We start from the raw sequence: 23,469 nt of genomic DNA on the forward strand, positions 1-23,469 counted from the left end.
CTAACACAATAGACTCACTCTGTAGGTTACTGTAGGTTCACAGGGTGGGTGGAGCTAACACAATAGACTCACTCTGTAGGTTACTGTAGTCTGTGGTGACACAGGGTGGGCGGAGCTAACACAATAGACTCACTCTGTAGGTTACTGTAGGTTCCTGACAACTCATGTGTGAAGTAGGAAAACAAGCTACTTTATTCCGGTCTCTGCTAGCATTACGGGTGGTTACTTATTACAACAAAACTCAAACTCCAATCAGACAATACAAATATTTGTAAATCATATTGCATGCGTGTGTGTCAGTGTTGATTTCAGTGATGATAGTGTGTGTGTGTCAGTGTTGAGTCTTGATGAAGACCTGGTCCTGGGTCGTGTGTGTGTGTGTCTGTCTCCCACCGTGCTCGACTGTGAAGTCCTGGGTCGTGTGTGTGTGTGTGTGTGTGTGTGTGTGTGTGTGTGTGTGTGCGTGCGTGCATGCGTGCGTGCGTGCGTGCGTGTGTCTGTCACCCACCGTGCTCCACTGTGAAGACCTGGTCCTGGGTCGGGTGGAGGACGGCGGGATGTTTGGAGAATTTGGTAGGGTCTGAAAAAATACAAACAAACCACAACATGGATCCAACCCTCTCCTTCAAGTCACACATCAACAACATCACCACCAAAACATCCTTCTTCCACCTCCATAACATTGCACGACTCCGCCCCACCCTCTCCTCCTCAGCCGCAGAAACACTCATCCATGCCTTCATCACCTCCAGACTAGACTACTGTAGTGTCCTCTAGAGAGAGAGTGGCGTCAGCGGAGGACCAAAATGCGAGACTCATTAGCCAATGAACAGCCAGGAATGGGTCTCGCGCTACTTTTGCATGCTAAAATAAAGCTGATAATGTACAATTTGATTCAAGGGGGAAAAACCCTTTCAGAGTACAACACAAACTGTCTATTTTGCTGCAACTCGACAGTGCTGCTTAATCCAGGACCTTATTGCCTGGAACTCTTGAGAGTAAAAAAAACTGGTCCATTGGAGTGAATGGAGATGTCGGGACTCTTCGATCTACACGGCTCTGGACTACTGTAACAGCATTCTCTACGGCCTCCCTTCCACTGTCCTCCACAAACTGCAATACGTTCAAAACTCAGCTGCCCGGTTGCTCACTCACTCCCGCTCCAGAGAACACATCACACCCATCCTCCAACACCTTCACTGGCTTCCAATACAGCGCCGCATCCATTTCAAGATCCTTCTCATCACTTACAAAGCTCTCACTAATCTTGCCCCCTCATACCTGACAGATCTCCTCCATCGCCACTCCCCCACTCGCCACCTCTGATCTGCCGATGCTAACCTACTCACCCCCATCACCAAGACCAAGTACCGCACCTTGGGGGACAGAGCCTTCGCCATTGCTGCCCCAACCCTCTGGAATTCCCTGCCCCTTAACAACCCGTAACTCTGACACACTCACTTCTTTCAAAAACCAACTCAAATCCCACCTTTTCAAGAAAACCTACAATATCTGACTTCTAATTTGTTTTTGTTCTGTATTTGTGTAAAGTTTTATGTTATACTGTTTGTAAAGCGTCTTTGAGTAACTAGAAAAGCACTATATAAGTCATATGTATTATTATTATTATTATTATTATTAACATTCATTCATTACACTGTTCTGGACTCTCAGGTAATAGTAGTACTTTTGCGTCCGCAAAGTTTGATGAGGTGCAGAAGGCACAAGCAATGTCCCAAAGTGTTTCCAAAGGTGAAAGCTATTAATTTAAGTGTAACATGATATAGGAGAAAATACTATTCTTAATGAGTAATATATATATTTATATTTACATGGCCATTTTCACCCTGTCCGTATTGACCAACATGACATTTACATCTACAATTATCACCAAATAAAGGTAATATTTTTTAGCAAACTTTTATTATTTTCAGGAGTATATGTGTGTCCTTGTTGTTTACATAAGATAATTCAATTAAAAATAAATGTAAAAATTGCATGATTTGTGCGTGTCCGCATTTTGACTCACCGCCCTGTCACACTAACTTGTTTGTGTCTATAAATAATGTACTGCGGCTCTCTATGACATCACAAAGATTACGTGACATCATGTTAAGCCTTTGGAGCAGCCAGGAACCAAAACAGTCAAGTTATGAGATTATTATAGATTGTTTATGTGTTGCTTTTTCATGTTAGACAGGGTCCATCACGCTCAGCCCAACCACCTCGTAACGCTAAATAGATAGAGAAAACTGTTTACTAAAAACATTTTAGACTAGTAATGGAAAGAAAATTATATTTCAAATTGAATGCATACCATGTGAGGTCAGGAACTTTACCACAAGGAGAACTGTGGCCATTTTAGGATTACATTTACCACCCCGTCACATACAGTACCACCCCGTCACGTTCTAATGTGACGCGGATGGGATAATATTACGGATTTTAAGTTAATGAAGTTAACTCAGATTTTAATTTGAAGTTTTCTTGGATGAGTGAACATGGCAGTATAGCAGCAGTGTAGCAGCACTGTGTTGACTTACTGACGGCAGTGACGTTGATACTCCTGGTATAATTCAGCTCCCTCCCTCTCCTCTGATAGGTCACTCTGCAGTAATATGAGCCCTGATAGGTGCTCAGCATCACATGTATCTTCAGGCTGAGGCCGTGCTGCTCACGGTCAGGACCCCAGAAAGGGTACTTCGCACACCGCTGCAATGCACACAGACAGACAGAGAGAGAGAGAGACAGAGAGACACACACAGACAGACAGAGAGAGAGAGAGACAGGGAGATGTGCAGGCAGAGAGACAGACAGACAGAGAGAGAGAGAGAGAGAGAGAGAGAGAGAGAGAGAGACACACAGACAGACAGAGAGAGAGACAGAGAGAGAGAGAGAGAGAGAGAGAGAGACACACAGACAGACAGAGAGAGAGAGAGGGAGAGAGAGACACACAGACAGACAGAGAGAGAGAGAGACAGGGAGATGTGCAGGCAGAGAGACAGACAGACAGAGAGAGAGAGAGAGAGAGAGAGAGAGACACACAGACAGACAGAGAGAGAGACAGAGAGAGAGAGAGAGAGAGAGAGAGAGAGACACACAGACAGACAGAGAGAGAGAGAGGGAGAGAGAGACACACAGACAGACAGAGAGAGAGAGAGACAGGGAGATGTGCAGGCAGAGAGACAGACAGACAGAGAGAGAGAGAGAGAGAGAGAGAGACACACAGACAGACAGAGAGAGAGAGAGGGAGAGAGAGACACACACAGACAGACAGAGAGAGAGACAGGGAGATGTGCAGGCAGAGAGACAGACAGAGAGAGAGAGAGAGAGAGAGAGAGACACAGACAGACAGAGAGAGAGACAGGGAGAGATGTGCAGGCAGAGAGACAGACAGAGAGAGAGAGAGAGAGAGAGAGAGAGAGACACACAGACAGACAGAGAGAGAGACAGGGAGAGATGTGCAGGCAGAGAGACAGACAGACAGAGAGAGAGAGAGAGAGACACAGACAGACAGAGAGAGAGGGAGAGAGGCAGTGAGAGAGAGACAGACAGAGAGAGAGAGAGAGAGACACACACAGACACACAGACAGACAGAGAGAGAGAGAGAGAGAGACAGACAGACAGAGAGAGAGAGAGAGAGAGAGAGAGAGAGAGAGACAGACAGACAGAGAGAGAGGGAGAGAGGCAGTGAGAGAGAGGCAGGCAGAGAAGAGAGAGAGACAGGGAGGGAGGGATAGATGGATTACCTACTGGATTATAGGGGTGGGGGGGAAATCGATACACCATAGTATCGCGATATTTTGCCTGACGATATTGTATCGATATTTGGACGCCAAGTATCGATATTGCACAAAAAAAAAAAAAAAAAAAAAAAATTGCAGGCCATGCCAGGCCACCGGGCTGCTATAAACTTTAGTTCCAAGGCCAGCAGTAAACAAACGGTAGCATATTTTCATTTTGTTTTAACAGTAACAGTTTTGTCATAACAGTAATTTACAAATTCCCCAGTTACTGAATGGGCTGCACAAGATATTTTGTGCAAGTGAAGTGAAGTTGCATTGTTCAAAAACTACCTAAGTACAGTAGTCCACACACACATCCAGTTAAGGTGGACTGTAAGTAGACTGTAACAAACAGTTCAGTTTGTCAGGTGCATGCAACTATGACATGACTTTATGAAAGTTGTTGGTCTGTCTACTTGACAATGTTGCTGCATTAAAATGGTTGAAGTCAGATGTACAGAATGGAAAATTGTTCTTATATAAACTGTGGAAGATTTTTGGATGACGCGCAGGCATGGAAAAGTGAAATCGTTTCTAGGTAAAAAGTGTTCAACAACAAGGTCCCTGAGGGACAGATGTTGACAAAGTTTTCCTTTGGGGACATCATTTGCAGTTAAAAAAGTAAGAAATCGCAATATATCGAAATATCGCAATACTATCGTATCGTGACTCAAGTATCGTTTTAGTATCGTATCGTGGGCATCTGGTGATTCCCACCCCTACTGGATTAGTCTCTTAAAACAGACGTGTTGTCTCCCGCAACTACGTCTGTACTTCATGGAGGGGAAAGTTGCACAAAAAGGATGTACCGCCTTAAGGCGGGACGTCCGCTCATTTCCCCCAATCACCTGCCTCGATTATGTTTCGAAGACCATTGAACTTCCTTGTGGTCTGCCTCTGGCCTGATGTTAACGTGCAAACATACAGACTGTCTATGGAGCGTTTAAAGACTGCAGAAGATAGTCTGCCTTGAGAGACTACTACTGGATGAACATAACAGGAACTGGAGTTTTAAGTGATCCTTTATTTATCCCCATGGGGAAATTCATCCTCTGCATTTGACCCATCCTCTACTAGGAACGTTCCTAGAACTAGGAGCAGTGGGCAGCCACTGTGCAGCGCCTGGGGACCAACTCCAGTTCTTTTGCCAGTACCTTGGTCAGGAGCACTGACAGGAGTCTTAACCCTAACATACATGTCTTTCTTTGATGGTGGGAGGAAACCGGAGCACCCGGAGAAAACCCACACAAACACGGGGAGAACATGCAAACTCCACACAGAAAGGACCTGGGGCGGACCGGGGTTCGAACCCGGGACCTTCTTGCTGTGAGGCAACAGTGCTAACCACTGAGCCACCGTGCCGTCATATTCATGCAGAAATAACATGACTGGTCCACAACTCTACTCAAATCAGATAACTCAAATCTTGATAACTGTCAAACTTACCAGGCTGTCACACTAGATAAGAATGTGTTCTTACAGACTTGCCTGGCTAAATAAAGGTTGATGATGATGATGATGATGATGATGAAACTAAATGAACGTCTGCAAAACTGTTGACCGTTTTTTGATGTGTGTGAGATTGTGTGCAAAAATAAATCAACATTGTTGTTCAGTGAAGTTCTGCTTTAACCCTTGAATGACTCATTTAGTATGTTAAAGGAAAAAGCCCACAGATGTTTGTCTTTCAGTTAGAGGTGGAAACACATCGTCTGTGGAAACTGTCAAGATATGTGGCTACACATGACAAGATCTGGTTTTTCTCTCCACATATTTATCATGCCTTAATTGGTAGACAATTTAGATTTTCTTTTAAAAATGCAACATGCAAAAAAAAAAGAGTTTAACATTAATGTGAGATGCTAAATATCAGATTCACACTGGATCACTGCACATATTATTAAAGTTGAAGATGTTTTGAATCCACTGGTACCAAGCATTAGATAGAAGTCGTTTTTGAGATACAGCCATTTCTGTATCGTGCTACTTATGTAGTTGTTTAGTCGTCACAGCTGTGTGTGGTCTCACATGGTACCAGGTGACCTCTGGGTTGCTGTCGGCCATCTTGGCGAGGTCGTGCAGGTGGGGGCAGTCCAGCGTCCCGCCCTCCTGCAGAGGGATGACCATCGGACTGGGCGCCACGGCAACCGCCGGCTCGCAGCCGCTGGTCACATGATCCCGAGCCACCACCTCCAGACGCATGGAGATCTTAGTGCACGACGACTTGTTCCTATAGGAGACCAAGACACATCACGTTACTAAGGGCTGTGCAATAAAAATCCATACAGCAATATATTGTGATATTTTTTCCCCTCAATACTGTATTGATATTGTGTTCAGTGACACAATAAGAATACTTATGCACGTTATTTTTGTTTCAGTGTGTTCAGTAACAGTGTGCAACTGTGCAAATACCATTCTAATACATAGTTTTGACTCAATTGTGTCTCAATGAGTTATCAATATAACGTGATGTACATATTATTACACTGGTACATAGCAAGTCGTATTTTCAGCTCCATTTTTTTTTTTTTTCCCGTTAAATGATGTCGAGTATTGCAATATATCACAATATAGTATCGTATCGCAATGTATCGTGATGCAATCTTATCGTCGTGACCCATGTATCGTGATACGTATCGTATCGTGAGGTCCTTGCCAATACCCAGCCCTAGTTACCATGGTTACTACAGGTGGAAGCAAGCAGCAACTTCCATCTTGGAAAAATGAAGCCAACACGGAAGTTCCAAAACTGTATAACTGTACATAACTGTATGTAAACAACAGATAAAACGTGTGAGTAATAAGCTCTCCATGACGTGGAGAGGTGTGTGTGTGTGTGTGTGTGTGTGTGTGTGTGTGTGTGTGTGTGTGTGTGTGTGTGTGCGTGCTTCATACCTTCACCAGATCGCCCTCCCTCCCTCTGACTCCTGTGTCATTCTGTGCGTTCTCTCTGTGTTTAAATTCTGTTTTCTGAATTCATATGGAATGATTGAATTTATTGTATATTATTATTATTATTATTTATTGTATATATTATTATTTATATTTTAGTCATTTTACAGATTGGTTTCTATGGTAATTCTCATGATTTTCATCACTCATTGGGCATATTAGTTGGGATAAGAAAATGCACCTGCTGGTCTCCTAATGATTAATTTTACTCTAGATTTTTGGGGAACCCCCGACCTTAAACTTGGCCGATGCCACCAGGGCGTCCCCAAAGTAGAATTTCTGCCACATCTGTTTCATAACCGTTCCATAACTGATAAACCCCCGACTGAATATGTGACTATGTGAATATGTTATCAGTACCATGTAATCTGATTACATTAGCATGTAATCTGTCTGATCGTTAGGTCAGTACCATGTAATCTGATTACACTACCATGTAATCTGTCTGATCTTTAGGTCTTGCCTCAGACTGATGACTCACTGCAGCATCTCGCACGACTGTTTTCTCTGGTAAAGACTTTTCTCTGGTATTGAGGAATGACACGCATGTCATGAACATGTGACTGGAAGAACAAAGCCTGCAGGGGGAATTGGGGGAGATCTGAACGGGGGGCGGGGAAAAATCAGAATGAGACTTTGCCGTTTTAGTAAATGTCTTGGAACAAGCTGGATGATCACATTAGAAGTGAAATGTTCTGAAACTAAGCTAAGCTAGGTGCTCCTGCAGGAGGAGCATCTCCTGCAGGAGGAGCATCTCCACTGAGCTTAATAAGGCTGAACAGATACAGATAGCATCTCTGTGGCTTTCTGCTCAACGTAATGCACCTCCTGGCACAGAGCGCAGCTCTCCATCTACCAGAAAACACTGTGACTGAGGGACTGTGTGTGTGTGTGTGTGTGTGTGCGTGCGTGCGTGTGTATGTGCGTGCATGCGTGTGTGCATGTGTGTGTGTGTGTGCATGTGTGTGTGTGTGTGCGTGCATGTGTGCGTGTGTGTGTGTGTGCTGTGCGTACGTGTGTGTCTGTCTGTGTGTGTGTGTGTGTGTGTGTGTGTGTGTGTGCGTGTGTGTCTGTCTCTGTGTGTGTGTGCTGTGCGTATGTGTGTGTCTGTCTGTGTGTGTGTGCTGTGCGTACGTGTGTGTCTGTCTGTCTGTGTGCTGTGTGTGTGCGTGCATGCATGTGTCGATGTGTCTGTGTGCGTGCATGCATGTGTGCGTGTGTGTGTGTGTGTGTGTGTGTGTGTGTGCGTGCACGTGCGCATGTGTGTGTGTGTTCATGTAGCACCATAAAGCCCTCCAGTGCAGATTGATTGTGTGAGTTTCTCTCCGGCTGACAGGAAGCCGGCTGGCTGGTGACTCTCCTGGTGAAGCGCTGAGCCGGGAGTTTAGGGACGCACCGTGATATCGGCACGTCATCAGTATCGTCCGAGGAAAGGCTTTAAAATGAAACATCGCCCGAAAACAAACGATAAAATAGCGATTTAATTAGGCTCAATGCTCAATGCCAAAATGCTTTCGGGCTCGACGCCCAAATGCATAACCTAGTGTAACCCAGTGGTTCTCAAACCTTTTCACGTCAAGGAAACTGACACAAATTAGACCACGGAGCCCCATCTGATAAGATTTGTGCTTTTAGATGTTTTATTACAGAAGGTGTTTGAAAGCCATGACCAAAACAGCCATACATTCTGTCATTGTGTTACTTATGGATGGAATTATAGTGAAAATAACTGCTGGGGGACCTTCTCATTTTGCCCAATGAACATGTCCATTTTGAAAAGCATTGTATTTATATCTGCATCCGCCAGTGTGGGCCATCACCATAAGAGTCGGCATAATAATAACGTGTTAATTCCACTACAGGAGAGAATTGATGCTCTCTGAAATGGTGAAAAGGTGGACAAATCTGTGTTGGTATCGGTATTGACTCTTTTTTCCAAAAAGAGTTGGAAAATATTGCGCCAAAAAAAATCAATATGGTGCATCTGTAGTCGCCATCTTTGTTGCTGGTCACTCACCGCTGCTGTGTTTTCTGTGCTGCCCACCCCAGAGATCACCTGTCAATCAAACAGTGTGGGTGGTGCTGTGACCTCTGCCTATTTTCCGGGAGAGGCCATTTGTGTCATTCTGATTTTAATCTGATTGTTGTCTCTTCCACTTGACTGTTGGTAGGAAACAGCGACGACGACGTTGTGCGAGATGCTGCTGCAGTGATAGGTGCCAACAGATTACATAGTACTGTAATCCGATTACATGGTACTGTAATCAGATTACATGGTACCCGATACACATGTAAGATGCGTTGGAAACATGCAGTAAAGTCGTCACATGTTTAGCGGGGGATTTTATTGGTTATGAAACCGGCAAGAACAGATATGGCAGAAATTCATCAGAGCGATAAGAGAGTCTGATCATCATTTTGACACCATTTTGTGACATTTTACAGACCAGACGACTCATAGATAAGTCTAGACAATAATTGACAGATTCATTGCGAATGAAAATAATCATTATTTGCACCCCTCAATCATCCGTAGGTGCGCCTCTATCATCCCTTATGACCCCTCTATCACCCTACATATCCAGTAAGCACGGGGTAAGCTCCTTGGTGCTGAGCTAGCATCCTCGCCTCGCGGGAATCTAGCAACACTCCTCGGAGAAAATGGTGAAATGTCGTTTGAGCTGTGGCCCATGGCCAAGCTGAGTGCTCAGATCTCAAGTCTCAAATCAGCGTCTGTAAAACACACAGAGGACCAGCGAGAGGCCACTTTAGCTGATTAAGTGACCGGGATCCAAACTCCCCCCAAACATCTGAACGTTCTCCTGACTGAGCTCCATGTATCACGTCTGACATGCAACACAGCTGTGGCTGCAGAGCGACGCACAGCGACAAAGTCCCGCCATCACGAGATCGCCCATGGGACCCGAGGAAGTGGATTCTCAAATTAATTTCCCCATAGAGGGAATGGTAAGATGACTTGATTTAGGACCTCAGTAAACACTTTCCTAATGAGTTGATGGTCTCAATCGCTAGTTTCAAGATGTTCATTTAGTCAATTATGATCCCATTTAGACTCAAATAGATGATAAAGCAGACTATTTTTTAGGGTGTGATTGATTGATTAATTGATTGATTGTGATCCAGTGGTCACGCAGCCTGCTGCTGATCATGGACCAATAGCAGGAGGCTCTGGGGGAAAGCCCTGGTTGCACGTGAGCTGCTTCTGGCAGGTGTTTGACGGTGAAAATGCCAAACACGAGGCTTCAAAACAGGAGTCCACAAATCAATCAGTGACATTGCACTGGCTTTCTCCAAAATTATCTCCATAGGTTTTATACAGTCTATGTTTACAACAGAGTCCTGTTGAAACAGAAGCACCAACAGGGAAAAAGGAAGTTACCTATCTATCTATCTATCTATCTATCTATCTATCTATCTATCTATCTATCTATCTATCCATCCATCCATGCATCCTTCCTTCCTTCCTTCCTTACCTCAGCATGCAGATGTATTGGCCAGTGTCCTCAGCAGTGGCCGGCTGCAGCCACAGTCTCTCTCTCTCCTTGCTGAGTCGCTGGCTGCACAGGAAACCACATTAGAATTGTCAGAATAAACGTCAATCACAGCAGATCCAATTAGAACAACTCTAACGACCTCAACCAGATCCAATTGGAACAACATTAGAACAACTCTAACGACCAATCAGACAGACTGACGCTCCAAAACTTACTTCATTATTCTGTAACTCTCTAACCCAGAGGTTCTCAAATGTTTTTCAGCCAAGGACCCCCTCATTCTGATTTGTGATTTTGGGCTAAGCTTAATTGTTTCCACGGTAACATGCTTGACTTTTAAAGTGATAGGTTTGTTAGATTAGAATGTAATCCATGAACCATTTTAGATTTAAAGCATAAACTATTTCCGTTGAACTATGAAGCTTTTGCACACAAAAAAAGTTTTTATTTTTTATTTTCTTGAAAACTTTTCGCAGACCCCCTGGCAAAGTTCCACAGACCCCTGGGGGTCCCCGGACCCCCATTTGAGAACCACTGCTCTAACCTGCAGGCTCCAGTCTGCATCCGGTCAGAGAGACACGGCCTTCAGCTCGTTAACCCAAACCCTCGTTTCATTTCATGTTGCTCTGTTGGATGTCACATCTGTCCAAGTCTCATGCTGGAATCAAACTCTCCAGATGTTGAAATCAGTCATTTAACTTGATGCACTGCTGATCATAAATCAACATCTAAAAAGCATTGTGAGTTCGAGCTGCGAAAATATCAATATTACATCGATATCGTGATAATGAGACTAGATCTTGTCTTCAATTTTGGATAACGTAATAGCATGATATGGCATAAGGATTGTCTCCTGGATTTAAAGGCTGCATTACAGTAAAGTGATGTAACTTTCTTAGTCTTTATCCACATTACTGATGATGATTATTGATCAGAAATCTCATTGTGCAAATATTTTTGGGAAAGCACCAATAGTCATGCCTACAATATTGCCTGCAATACTGATCGAGGTATTTGGTCAGAAATATATTATTGTAATATTAGATTTTGTGCATATCGCCCAGCCCATATCTCAGAAGTGGCTTTGACTTGAGTGAACATTTAGCACAAAAATACTGAGATATATATTGTGTGTCACCATTCAGCCTAAAAATACAGAGATATGATTTTTGGTCCATATCGCCCAGCCCTATTATGAGTCATGAAGACGCATCAGTGTAGATATTTTTCATCAGCACAGATGAATGGCCTCACACTAATGAGTAATGGGCTGTTCACACACACACCATTTGGCATCCCTCAATAAATAACTCAACCGTTTGTGGGCTGTCTTGAGCTTGTGATGATATCTACAGTATTGGACGGTCTCTGTAAGCCTATACTGAGACAGCCTGTAGAGGCAGTGTGGAGGCAACGTGAATGGAAGACAGAGTGAGAGAGCCAGAGCTGCTGTAGACAGAGGAGAGGAGGAGAGGAGGGGATAGGAGAGGAGATGAGAGGAGGGGAGAGGAGGTGAGGGGAGGGGAGAGGAGAGAAGGGGAGAGGAGGTGAGGGGAGGGGAGAGGAGAGGAGGGGAGAGGAGGTGAGGGGAGGGGAGAGGAGAGGAGAGGAGAGAAGGGGAGAGGAGGAGAGGGGAGGAGAGGAGAGGAGGGGAGAGGGGAGAGGAGGAGAGGGGAGAGGAGAGGAGGGGAGGAGAAGAGAGGAGGAGAAGAGAGGAGTGGAGAGGAGGGGAGAGGAGGAGAGGGGAGGAGAGGAGAGGTGAGGAGAGGAGAGGAGAGGAGGGGAGAGGGGAGGGGAGAGGAGAGGAGAGGAGAGGAGAGGAGGGGAGAGGAGAGGAGGGGAGAGGAGGAGAGGGGAGGAGAGGAGAGGAGGAGAGGAGAGGAGGAGAGGAGAGGGGAGGGGAGAGGAGAGGAGGAGAGGGGAGGAGAGGAGAGGGGAGGGGAGAGGAGAGGAGGAGAGGGGAGGAGAGGAGAGGAGGAGAGGAGGGGAGAGGAGGGGAGAGGGGAGGAGAGGAGAAGAGAGGAGAGGAGAGGAGAGGAGGGGAGAGGAGAGGAGGGGGGTGGGAGGGGAGGGGAGGTGACATTTTATAACCCGAGGAAGAAATTCTCCTGACACAGCAAAGCAAAGCCAATCACTTTCTATCTGGTGTATCCAGGCACCTGTAACACCACCCCCCCCTCCCCGACTCCCACCCCCACCCCCATCCCAAGCCCTTGGAAAAATGTCCCTTGGGTATTTGTGACCAACAGTGTTAGGTTACAGCCCTGCTGCCTCCATGTTGCCACCAATATTAGCACATTTCCGGGGGCGTGGTCAACATGAACAAATAAAAGCCACAAAAAAACAAAGGGAAAAACAACTGCAGTACCGGTAAACTCCTTGGGCCCTACCTTACGCCCGGTGCAAGGGCAAGAGCAAGGGTAGTGCTAGTTTCTAGCACTCAAAATCTTAAAATACCACTGGGTCAGTACATCAACGGACGTCCTTCTGTGACCCATGTGGTAATTAAAAGAAGAAAAGCCCTGGCCCCGGGTATAAGATAGGGCCCCTGGGGCCTGCTATATAATGTAAGTGTAGTTTGTAGTTACGTACAAGTGCCTCGAGATGGCAGTACAGATGTTGCTCAGTTAGTTTGGCAGTGCTGCTGCAGTACTGCCACGGCGGTAAACGTGGGGGCTTTTGTCATTTAATATAAGCCTGGGCTAATATTAGAGGGGATACGGTAATCAAGTGCACTGTTCAAACTGGTGAGTAACTCCAAGATCAGTTTCACCTCACTTCATCACTGAACGAGCCGCCATGCAGCCTGCCTGAACCCGATTGGCTGCTCCAGGTCGTGACCCATAGGGAGGCGGTACCCTACCTGAACCCGATTGGCTGCTCCAGGTCGTGACCCATAGGGAGGCGGTACCCTACCTGAACCCGATTGGCTGCTCCAGGTCGTGACCCGTAGGGAGGCGGTACCAGACGAGGTTGAGGCCGGTGCTCTGGGCGGAGGTGTAGTTGTAGACGGAGGGATGAGAGAAAAGAGGACAGGAGAGCCAACTGACCTCCCCCTCCAAAACTACAACAGCTCCATCACCAGACTCTCCCCAGTCATGACACATGGGCTCTGAGAGACAAAGAGGGGGGAGGGGGGAGAGAGGAGAGAGAGACATAGAGAGAGGGGGAGAGAGGAGAGAGCGAGAGAGTGGAGGGGGAAGAGAGGCGGAGAAAGAGAGAGAGAGAGAGAGAGAGGGGAAGAGAGGCGGAGAAAGAGAGAGAGAGAGAGGGAGAGAGAGAGAGGGAGAGAGAGAAGGGCAGGTTTGAGGAAGAGGAGAGGCGAAGGAGAAATTCAATTCAACATCTTTTAATTCTCCAGAGTGAAAAAACCTTGGAGTCATCAAGTCATTAAAAGGCTGAAATCATAAAATAATGAAACGTCAGATTAGAAAAATGAATTGGATTATAAAATCAATTGGATTAGAAAATAAATCTGATTAGTATTGTAATGTGTAATTGACTTGGCAGCCGTCTGCACGCTGTACAAAGTGCTGCCAGCCTCTCGTTGAAAGAAGGCAGAGCAATTTTAATAAGAACATTGATAATTATGACAAATAAAGTCATTTTTAATTTAGTCTCTTTTACCACATTTCCAGCCATGGGTTCCTGGAAACAGGACACATCTTCAAATGTGTTGTTTATATTGTTTTAAGGATAGAAACTTGGTAAGAGCACCATGAGTTTCATTTCTATCATCAGTTTCAACTTCAATAAATTAATTCATTCCATACAAATTCAGAAAACACGATGTAAATTCAGTCGTCTGCTGGAACAAATCTCATCACTTTCAATCCAAGTCATTTACACAAACACAAGATCTCAAGTCATCAAAGTACAAGTCAGTCAAGTCCCAAGTCACCAGAACCCAAGTCTAGTCTCAACTCTCAAGTATTCTCTTCATGCATCAAGTCAAGTCTCAAGCTGTGAAAATTGTGACTCGGGTCCAAGTTATGCAAAAATAATAGCAGTTTGACTTGTCTGAAGTTGAAGGAATGAAAATGTTACAGAATATAAACTCAGTTTAGATATTATATAGACCGTTTTATTTTGAGCTTCATTGTGGGTTTTTTCTGAGTTTGTGTTTCTTTACACATTTATTTGTTTATACGGATTTATTAATATAAGTATTGTTTTATTTATTTTTAGTTTAGTTTTGTACATTTATTTATTTGTTTTCATGTATATAATGCATTGCTTGGTTGTTCTGTATACACTGTATTCATTTCATCATTGGACAACAGTTAACACTGGCTCATTTACAGTAATGTTCATGAATGTGCATAGTCCCTCAAATAAATAAATACATTTAATTGAATTCTGATAAATTACTTTGAATAGAAAGAGGGAGATCAGAGAGAAACAGTCAGACTCATAGTAGGAGACAATGGAATGTTACAGACAGACAGACAGACAGACACACACACACACACACACACACACACACACACACACACACACACACATCCTTGGCGCTGTGCCAGTGTTCCTCCTCCATTGATTTACAGTTATAATGTGGATCAAGCCAGCCTCCGGCTATTACACAGTGATTTCATTACAGCCATTAAAACACTCACTTCATAATGAAACAGATAGAGTCCCATTAAAACACTCACTTCATAATGAAACACATAGTCCCATTAAAACACTCGCTTCATAATGAAACACATAGTCCCATTAAAACACTCACTTCATAATTAAACACATAGTCCCATTTAAACACTCGCTTCATAATGAAACACATAGTCCCATTAAAACACTCACTTCATAATGAAACACATAGTCCCATTAAAACACTCACTTCATAATGAAACACATAGTCCCATTAAAACACTCGCTTCATAATGAAACACATAGTCCCATTAAAACACTCACTTCATAATTAAACACATAGTCCCATTTAAACACTCGCTTCATAATGAAACACATAGTCCCATTAAAACACTCACTTCATAATTAAACACATAGTCCCATTTAAACACTCGCTTCATAATGAAACAGATAGAGTCCCATTAAAACACTCACTTCATAATGAAACACATAGTCCCATTAAAACACTCGCTTCATAATGAAACAGATAGAGTCCCATTAAAACACTCGCTTCATAATGAAACACATAGTCCCATTAAAACACTCACTTCATAATGAAACAGATAGAGTCCCATTAAAACACTCGCTTCATAATGAAACACATAGTCCCATTTAAACACTCACTTCATGATGAAACACATAGTCCCATTAAAACACTCACTTCATAATGAAACACATAGTCCCATTTAAACACTCACTTCATGATGAAACACAGAGTCCCATTAAAACACTCGCTTCATAATGAAACACATAGTCCCATTAAAACACTCACTTCATAATGAAACAGATAGAGTCCCATTAAAACACTCACTTCATAATGAAACACATAGTCCCATTAAAACACTCACTTCATAATGAAACACATAGTCCCATTAAAACACTCACTTCATGATGAAACACATAGTCCCATTAAAACACTCACTTCATGATGAAACACATAGTCCCATTAAAACACTCACTTCATAATGAAACACATAGTCCCATTAAAACACTCACTTCATAATGAAACAGATAGAGTCCCATTAAAACACTCACTTCATAATTAAACACATAGTCCCATTAAAACACTCACTTCATAATGAAACAGATAGAGTCCCATTAAAACACTCACTTCATAATTAAACACATAGTCCCATTAAAACACTCACTTCATAATGAAACAGATAGTCCCATTAAAACACTCACTTCATAATTAAACACATAGTCCCATTAAAACACTCACTTCATAATTAAACACATAGTCCCATTAAAACACTCACTTCATAATGAAACACATAGTCCCATTAAAACACTCACTTCATAATGAAACACATAGTCCCATTAAAACACTCACTTCATAATTAAACACATAGTCCCATTAAAACACTCACTTCATAATGAAACAGATAGTCCCATTAAAACACTCACTTCATAATTAACACATTGACTGCCAGCCGTTTTTTTTTTACTGTAGGTAGCTTCTGCCAGGCCTTTTTTTGAGGATTCTGGCTCATTTTACAAGAGCCGAGCATAATTTTCTGGTTGGACTTTGTGAACACAAAGTTCAGAAAAGTACTAATAGAATGTGTGCTTTCTCTGTCTAAAAGAGTTAGTTTGTAGAGTTAGTAGTTATGTAGATATTAGCCGTTGAGTACAGCATGGTTTCAGCGTCTGGAAATTTATTCAGAGATAAATGGCTTTTTGTGCAATTCGATAGAACAGTCACTTTAACCATTCATTTTTGGCATCAGTAAGACCGTCAGACATTCTAAACAATAGTTTTGAACAGTAATTTCCTCCATAACAACAGTACCCTGCTCTCCTCTCTTTACACATCATCTTGTCATGGTTTATGTCTTCACCTCTGATGAACTTGCCAGTACGTTGACGTTGACGTCACAACGCTGCGACGCTGTGTGATACCGGTGTTTTCAGCTCTGCCTATTACGACTTATTTTGCCAATTCCTCGCCTACCTTTTGCTATCTTATCTTTTATCTGCCTGCGATATCACATCGCTACTTAATAACTCTTCTCTCTCAATCCGCGGACATCTGAAACAACCGTTCTATCGCCAAACGTTAGCCTAGCCGCCTGCTAGGCTAACGTAAACAAGAGCTGCTAGCCACCAGCTAACAGCTAACGTTAAACTGTTTACAATGCTCTCGCTCTCCCCCTCGGATAATCACCATGCTACGGGACTATCCAATACGACTACGCTTAGTGGATCCGTGGAATCACGCTCATTTCCTTCGGATGATGAAGTTATTTTCAAGCTGCTGCCTGATACTACTTCAACACCAGCTCCCTCAGTATCCCGGGTCCTCATCGCACAACAACTAGCCACAACATCCGAGCGACTGGACCGGCGTCAACCTAGGCTACCAGCCTCTGCTCCTAATGGCCTCAGGTCCCCGGACTGGCCCGCACTGCCCCGGCGTCAACCTAGGCTACCAGCCTCTGCTCCCAAGGCCCCAGGTCCCCGGGCACCGCAACGGCGTGAGCTGCTTCTGGCCGCAGCACTACGACACGTTCCGGACATGGCTAACGCCAGCCATCTCCCTCCCGAATCGGGTAAGATCGATCCAATTCTTACTATCCACTCTCTCTTAGATATGATTAATCTATTAGAAAACCGTGTTTCCCAACTAGAGAACGATAAACGCCAGTCACCTAATGATAGTCTTGTTACACTTAACCAGACTGGCTTCCCTGATCATTTACAATGTACCTCAGTAGCTGATGTGTATTGTGAATTAAGCGAGGATGCTAGCTGCGGTCCAGCTGGTACCCCCGTTAATGCTACTCCGCAGCACGAGCAGAACAACCCGGCCAATGTCTCGTTGGCCCCACAGTCTGTGGATGATGGGTTTACAGTTGTCTCACACTGCCGTGGCGTTAAACGTGCACAGCCCGCCGCTGTGCAGCCCGTTTCCCAACAAACCACTTCGGTTGAGATCCGAAATAGATTCACGCCGCTTGCTAACTCTCCTGTTCAGCATGCTGTGTCGTCCACTCCGCCCGACAATATTAAACCCTCTATTCTATTGATTGGAGACTCTATAACCCGCAATATCAAGCTTAACACACCAGCCGAGATAGTTTGTCTGCCCGGGGCCAGAGTACCCGACATTGAAGCTACTCTTAGGGTGCTAACAAATAGCCATAAACAGACAATTACCCAGGCTACCCATGATAACATCATACTACACGTTGGCACCAACAATGCCAGGTTTAAACAATCGGAGATCACAAAGCACAGCATAACTAGGACCTGTGCTTTTGCTAGCAAGATGAGTCGGCATCCATTAATTGTCTCTGGTCCCCTCCCTGTCACACTTAACTCTGACATTTTTAGCAGGCTGTTTTGGCTCAACAACTGGCTGGCCAAACACTGTGCTGATAAGGGCTACCTATTCTTAGATAACTGCCCCTCTTTTAGAAGCATGACTGGCATGCTTAAGATGGATGGCATCCACCCTACCCCATTGGGTGCTAGCACCTTATCAAAAAACCTGGATAGTTGCCTACGGCAAACCCAGACTATTATCCTTGAATGACAGTTTCACCCACAACATGCAGGGCCACAGGCTGCTAGACAGCCTGTTAGTTCTACTTGTGCGGTTATGGAGTCTGCTAGTTCAATTAACTTAGTCTATCCAATACAGACTGTGCTCCGTCCGCGCCGCACTATTACTAGTAACCGACCCATAAACGCTCTGCAATATCCTAACCCAAATCTTATTGTTATTAATCCGACTATTACCACCGCCGCTCCGTCTCCGTATTATACCACGATCTCTCAAATTAGCACAGTTTCTCTTCGTCGCTCCGTCCCCTCACGCCGCTCTCGTCCACCCCTCAAAACGTCAAACACCAACCTCATTGAGATTAAATCTACTCTTGGTATCGAATGCTCTAAATTAACTAATATTGATGATAAATCTATTCGATTTGGATTCATTAATATCAGATCAATCACCAATAAAGCCCTCCTCGTCAATGACTTAATCATTGAACATAATATTGACGTTATGGGATTATGCGAAACCTGGCTAAAACCGGACGTTGTTCTTCCACTCATTGAAGCCTCCCCCCCTAACTTTGACAATTCGCATGTTGCCAGAATGTCAAGAAATGGTGGGGGCGTTGGCCTAATTTATAACTCAAATCTAGGTCTTCTACAGGATCAAAAGTATAAGCTCCTATCTTGTGAGATACTTACTATGAGACACTCTAATATAGCTGGCCTCGGAGCCTTCTACCTAGTTATGCTCTACCGCCCACCTGGGCCCTATTCATCTTTTCTGGATGAATTTTCCAATTTTCTCTCTGACCTCGTAACCCGCACGGATAATATCCTTATCATTGGCGATTTCAATATTCATGTTAACCGTAAAGCTGACCCACTCTGCAAAGCCTTTCTATCTTTAGTCGACACCCTTGGCTTCACTCAGTTGGTTCATGAACAAACGCATTCTAACGGCAACACGCTTGATCTCGTCCTTGCTCGTGGGATTAACGTCTCAGATCTGTCAGTCATGATTTACCCTCCAGCACTGTCAGATCATTATCTCATTCAATTTAAAATAGACCTGCCCCTCCGGCAATCAAACCTAGCTGATACCTATACCGCCCGGCGTATCGATAGTTCTACTCCCACTGAACTCGCTGATTTGTTATCGGGGCCGCTTTCCTCTCTCCCAGAGCGGATCGACTCCATTAATGAATTCACAAATCAATTTAATTAAATCCTACTCGCCTCGCTTGATTCTATCGCACCTCTACGTACTAAAATCCGTCGCCCTAAAAAACCCTCGCCTTGGTATACTGACGATACACGCGCACAAAAACTAATATGCAGAAAACTAGAACGTAAATGGCGATCATCCAAGCTTGAAGTCTATCGACTAGCTTGGAGTGATAGCCTATTAAAATACAAATGTATGCTCTCCGCTGCAAGAGCCTCCTACCTATCAGATCTTATTAACACTAATAAAAATAATCCTAAATTTTTATTTGACACGGTCGCAAATCTTACTCGCAAACCATCCCCCAATACAAACTCTCCATTTACAGCTAATGATTTCCTTGACTTCTTTAACCGTAAAATTATCTGTATTAGAGATGAAATTAGCAACTCTCTATTACTCACAAAGGGTGCTAACCCCTTTCCTAGCCCTGTCCTTAGAACCTTAGACGAGAGTACTATACTCTCGAATTTTGAGACTATCTCCCTAAATGCACTTTCAAAAATTGTACTTTCATCTAAATCCACAACCTGTTTATTCGACCCTCTCCCTGCAAAGTTGATTAAGGAACTCCTTCCAATACTAGGCCCCCCCTTACTTAACATTATCAATAGCTCCCTCTCCTCTGGCACTGTCCCTGCCTCCTTCAAATCTGCTGTGATCAAACCTCTACTTAAAAAGCCAAACCTTGATTCTGAGGTTCTTAACAACTTCAGGCCAATCTCAAATCTCCCCTTCCTCTCTAAAGTTCTTGAAAAAGTAGTCTCAACACAATTAACTGACTACCTCTCGCATAATAAACTTCTCGATCCCTTTCAATCTGGTTTTAGATCACTCCATAGTACTGAAACTGCTCTTACAAAAGTAACCAATGACCTTCTCCTCGCGTCCGACTCTAATTTCTCCTCTCTTCTCATTTTATTAGACTTAAGCGCAGCCTTCGATACAATCGATCATAAGATCCTCCTAGACCGCTTATCTAACTACGTAGGTATCCGGGGCACTGCCCTATCCTGGCTAAAGTCATATTTGTCTGATAGGACACATTGTGTCTCATATAAAAATATCATGTCCACTTTCTCCTCAGTGAAGTTTGGTGTACCGCAGGGATCAGTCCTGGGTCCCTTACTCTTTGGAGTTTACTTACTGCCTCTTGGCGAAATTTTCCGTAGATATGGCATTGACTTTCACTGTTATGCCGATGATACCCAAATTTATATACCAATTAGACCAGACGATCGCTCTAAACTCGCTAATCTTGAATCCTGCTTAATCGCTGTTACAGACTGGATGTCAAATAATTTCTTACGACTAAACGCCAACAAAACTGAACTACTAGTTGTTGGCCCAAAAACCCAACTTCCATTTCTCACTGATCTTAGTCTGAACATTGAGAACTGCGTAATTACTCCAAACTCAAAGGTGAAAAACCTAGGTGTTACCTTTGATCCTACTCTGTCATTCGATGCTCACATTAAGGATATCACTAAAATAGCTTTCTTTCATCTCCGCAATATTTCAAAGATCCGTCCCTTGCTAAATGCAACGGATGCCGAAACCTTAATACACGCCTTTGTTTCATCTAGACTCGACTACTGTAACGTCTTATTCTCTGGCCTTCCACTTTGTAGCACAAATAAATTACAACTCGTGCAAAACGCCGCTGCTAGAATTCTAACTAGAACTAAGAAGTTTGATCATATAACTCCGGTCTTAATCTCCCTCCACTGGCTCCCAATTCAGGCCAGATCAGACTTTAAGGTGCTTCTGTTAACCTATAAATCCCTGCATGGGCTCGCACCTCCGTACTTATCTGAGCTAATCATTCCCTATGTTCCCACGCGTACTCTCCGCTCACAGGACGGTAATTATCTTACCGTCCCTAAAATTAAGAAAAAATCAGCAGGTAGCAGAGCATTCTCTTACCGTGCTCCACATCTCTGGAACCAGCTTCCTCTGTCAGTTAGGGAAGCTGGCTCCATTGAAATCTTCAAAACTAGACTCAAAACCCATTTATTCTCCCAATCATTTGGCTGTGCTTGATAGTTGTGCTTGATGATGTCATTCTTTAGAAATATTTATTAGCTCTTGAGTACATACAATCCTGAATTGCTGAGCGGGCTGTCTCAAGCCAGCAATATCATTATAAACTTAGACTTGACCTAATTTAATAATATGGCATCAGCCGATCCAGTAGCTCAGATATAAAATCAAATAGCTGGTGAATAAACTTAGTCCTGAACTGCTGAGCGGGCTGTCTCAAGCCAGCAGTATCAGTATAAACATAGACTTGACCTAATTTAATAATATGGCATCAGCCGATCCAGTAGCTCAGATATAAAATCAAATAGCTGGTGAATAAACTTAGTCCTGAACTGCTGAGCGGGCTATCTCAAGCCAGCAGTATCAGTATAAACTTAGACTTGACCTAATTTAATAATATGGCATCAGCCGATCCAGTAGCTCAGATATAAAATCAAATAGCTGGTGAATAAACTTAGTCCTGAACTGCTGAGCGGGCTGTCTCAAGCCAGCAGTATCAGTATAAACATAGACTTGACCTAATTTAATAATATGGCATCAGCCGATCCAGTAGCTCAGATATAAAATCAAATAGCTGGTGAATAAACTTAGTCCTGAACTGCTGAGCGGGCTATCACAAGCCAGCAGTATCAGTCTAAACTTAGACCTAGACTACCTAGACCTGAATTAGCAGTATAGTATTAGTCATCCTAAAAAATCCTAATAAATTTTGTTTTGACCTAATTTTATTGTTGTCTATAGAGTTAGTTCCACCTCTGCGCAGATTCCCCCGCTCTCTTCTCTCTCTCCCCCTCAGGTGTCCTTCATTGGCCTGACGTACACCCCCGCCGCTGCAGCCCTAGGTCCGGCCGTCATCGCCCTAGCCACCTGTCGTCACCCTAGGCCATCTACCCGCTACTCCATCTACTGTCTGACACCCCGGGCTCTTCACCACCACCGACCCCTATCCTCATCATCCTGGTCACCTGCCTGCCTAAGGGAAGGGGGGGACCCGGGGGGGACCCCCCCCCCCCCCCCCCCCCCCAGCCTCAACAACGCGGACTCTTGGATTCCTCAGATCATCCTCATGGAACTCCCAATCTTGTTACCCTTTTGTCACCTAGCTAATTAACTAGTATTCTCTAAACCTACGAACACTTAAAGACTGCATTTTCTATTTCTTTTTGGACTCTACTTTTTAGATTTTCAACTCCCTTCCCTGATCTTAGGATAATTTAAAAATTACATTTCTATATCCTTTCTGTTGGACTCTTTTTACATTTTCAATTTTCTGTTCTCTTGTACATTTTATTTCCATATTAAACCATTCACAGAGTTTCATTATCGGAAACTCTGTGCATGGTTTAGCCCGGCATCTCTCGGCCTGTCTCGGAGGGGAGTCCCCAGATGGGGGTCCGCTGCTGTGGCCTGGTGGGTGGGCCCGTCCCCCGCGTGGCCTGCTCTCACGCTCTCGGTCACTATGCTGGTGGCTGGGGGCTGGGGGGGCGGGTCGCGTGGGGGCTGGGTCCGCCTGGGCCGCAGCAATTGGCCCCTAGCACAACGACCTCACAAGGTTCCTCCTCAGCCAAGTCACTGGGGCAATCCATGCGGCGATCCATATGGTGGAAAGGTTTTCTTGCGTTCACTGGGGGTGAGGGGGTGCCGCTGTGTCCCGGCCTGGCCTTCCCTCCCACGCCATATGTGGGCGGGGGCCGGGTCGGGGGGCATCGGTGCTCTTCATCACTGGTCGAGGGCTGCCGGTTGGTTTAGAACAGCTTAGGTAGGCGATAGATTAGCTACAGCCTAAGGCTGACCTGTTAGTGTTCAGGCTAAA

At 44.3% G+C, this 23,469-nt stretch overlaps 1 protein-coding gene across 1 annotated transcript in view; it reads right to left on the reverse strand.

The window, feature by feature from the left end:
- LOC310777149 (interleukin-1 receptor accessory protein-like) overlaps nt 1–23,469 on the reverse strand; it is a 71,120-nt gene that overhangs the window by 22,761 nt on the left and 24,890 nt on the right. Inside the window, exons 3-7 of the mRNA XM_083637419.1 lie at nt 13,172–13,367; nt 10,235–10,318; nt 5,814–6,015; nt 2,544–2,712; nt 509–580 (exon numbers count right to left, since the gene is read on the reverse strand). Of these exons, the coding sequence (XP_083493545.1) occupies nt 509–580; nt 2,544–2,712; nt 5,814–6,015; nt 10,235–10,318; nt 13,172–13,367 (723 nt within the window). The remainder of the gene's footprint in view (nt 1–508; nt 581–2,543; nt 2,713–5,813; nt 6,016–10,234; nt 10,319–13,171; nt 13,368–23,469) is intronic.

Source organism: Poromitra crassiceps, assembly GCF_964638095.1.
Source record: "Poromitra crassiceps genome assembly, chromosome: 5".
Taxonomy (NCBI): domain Eukaryota; kingdom Metazoa; phylum Chordata; class Actinopteri; order Beryciformes; family Melamphaidae; genus Poromitra; species Poromitra crassiceps.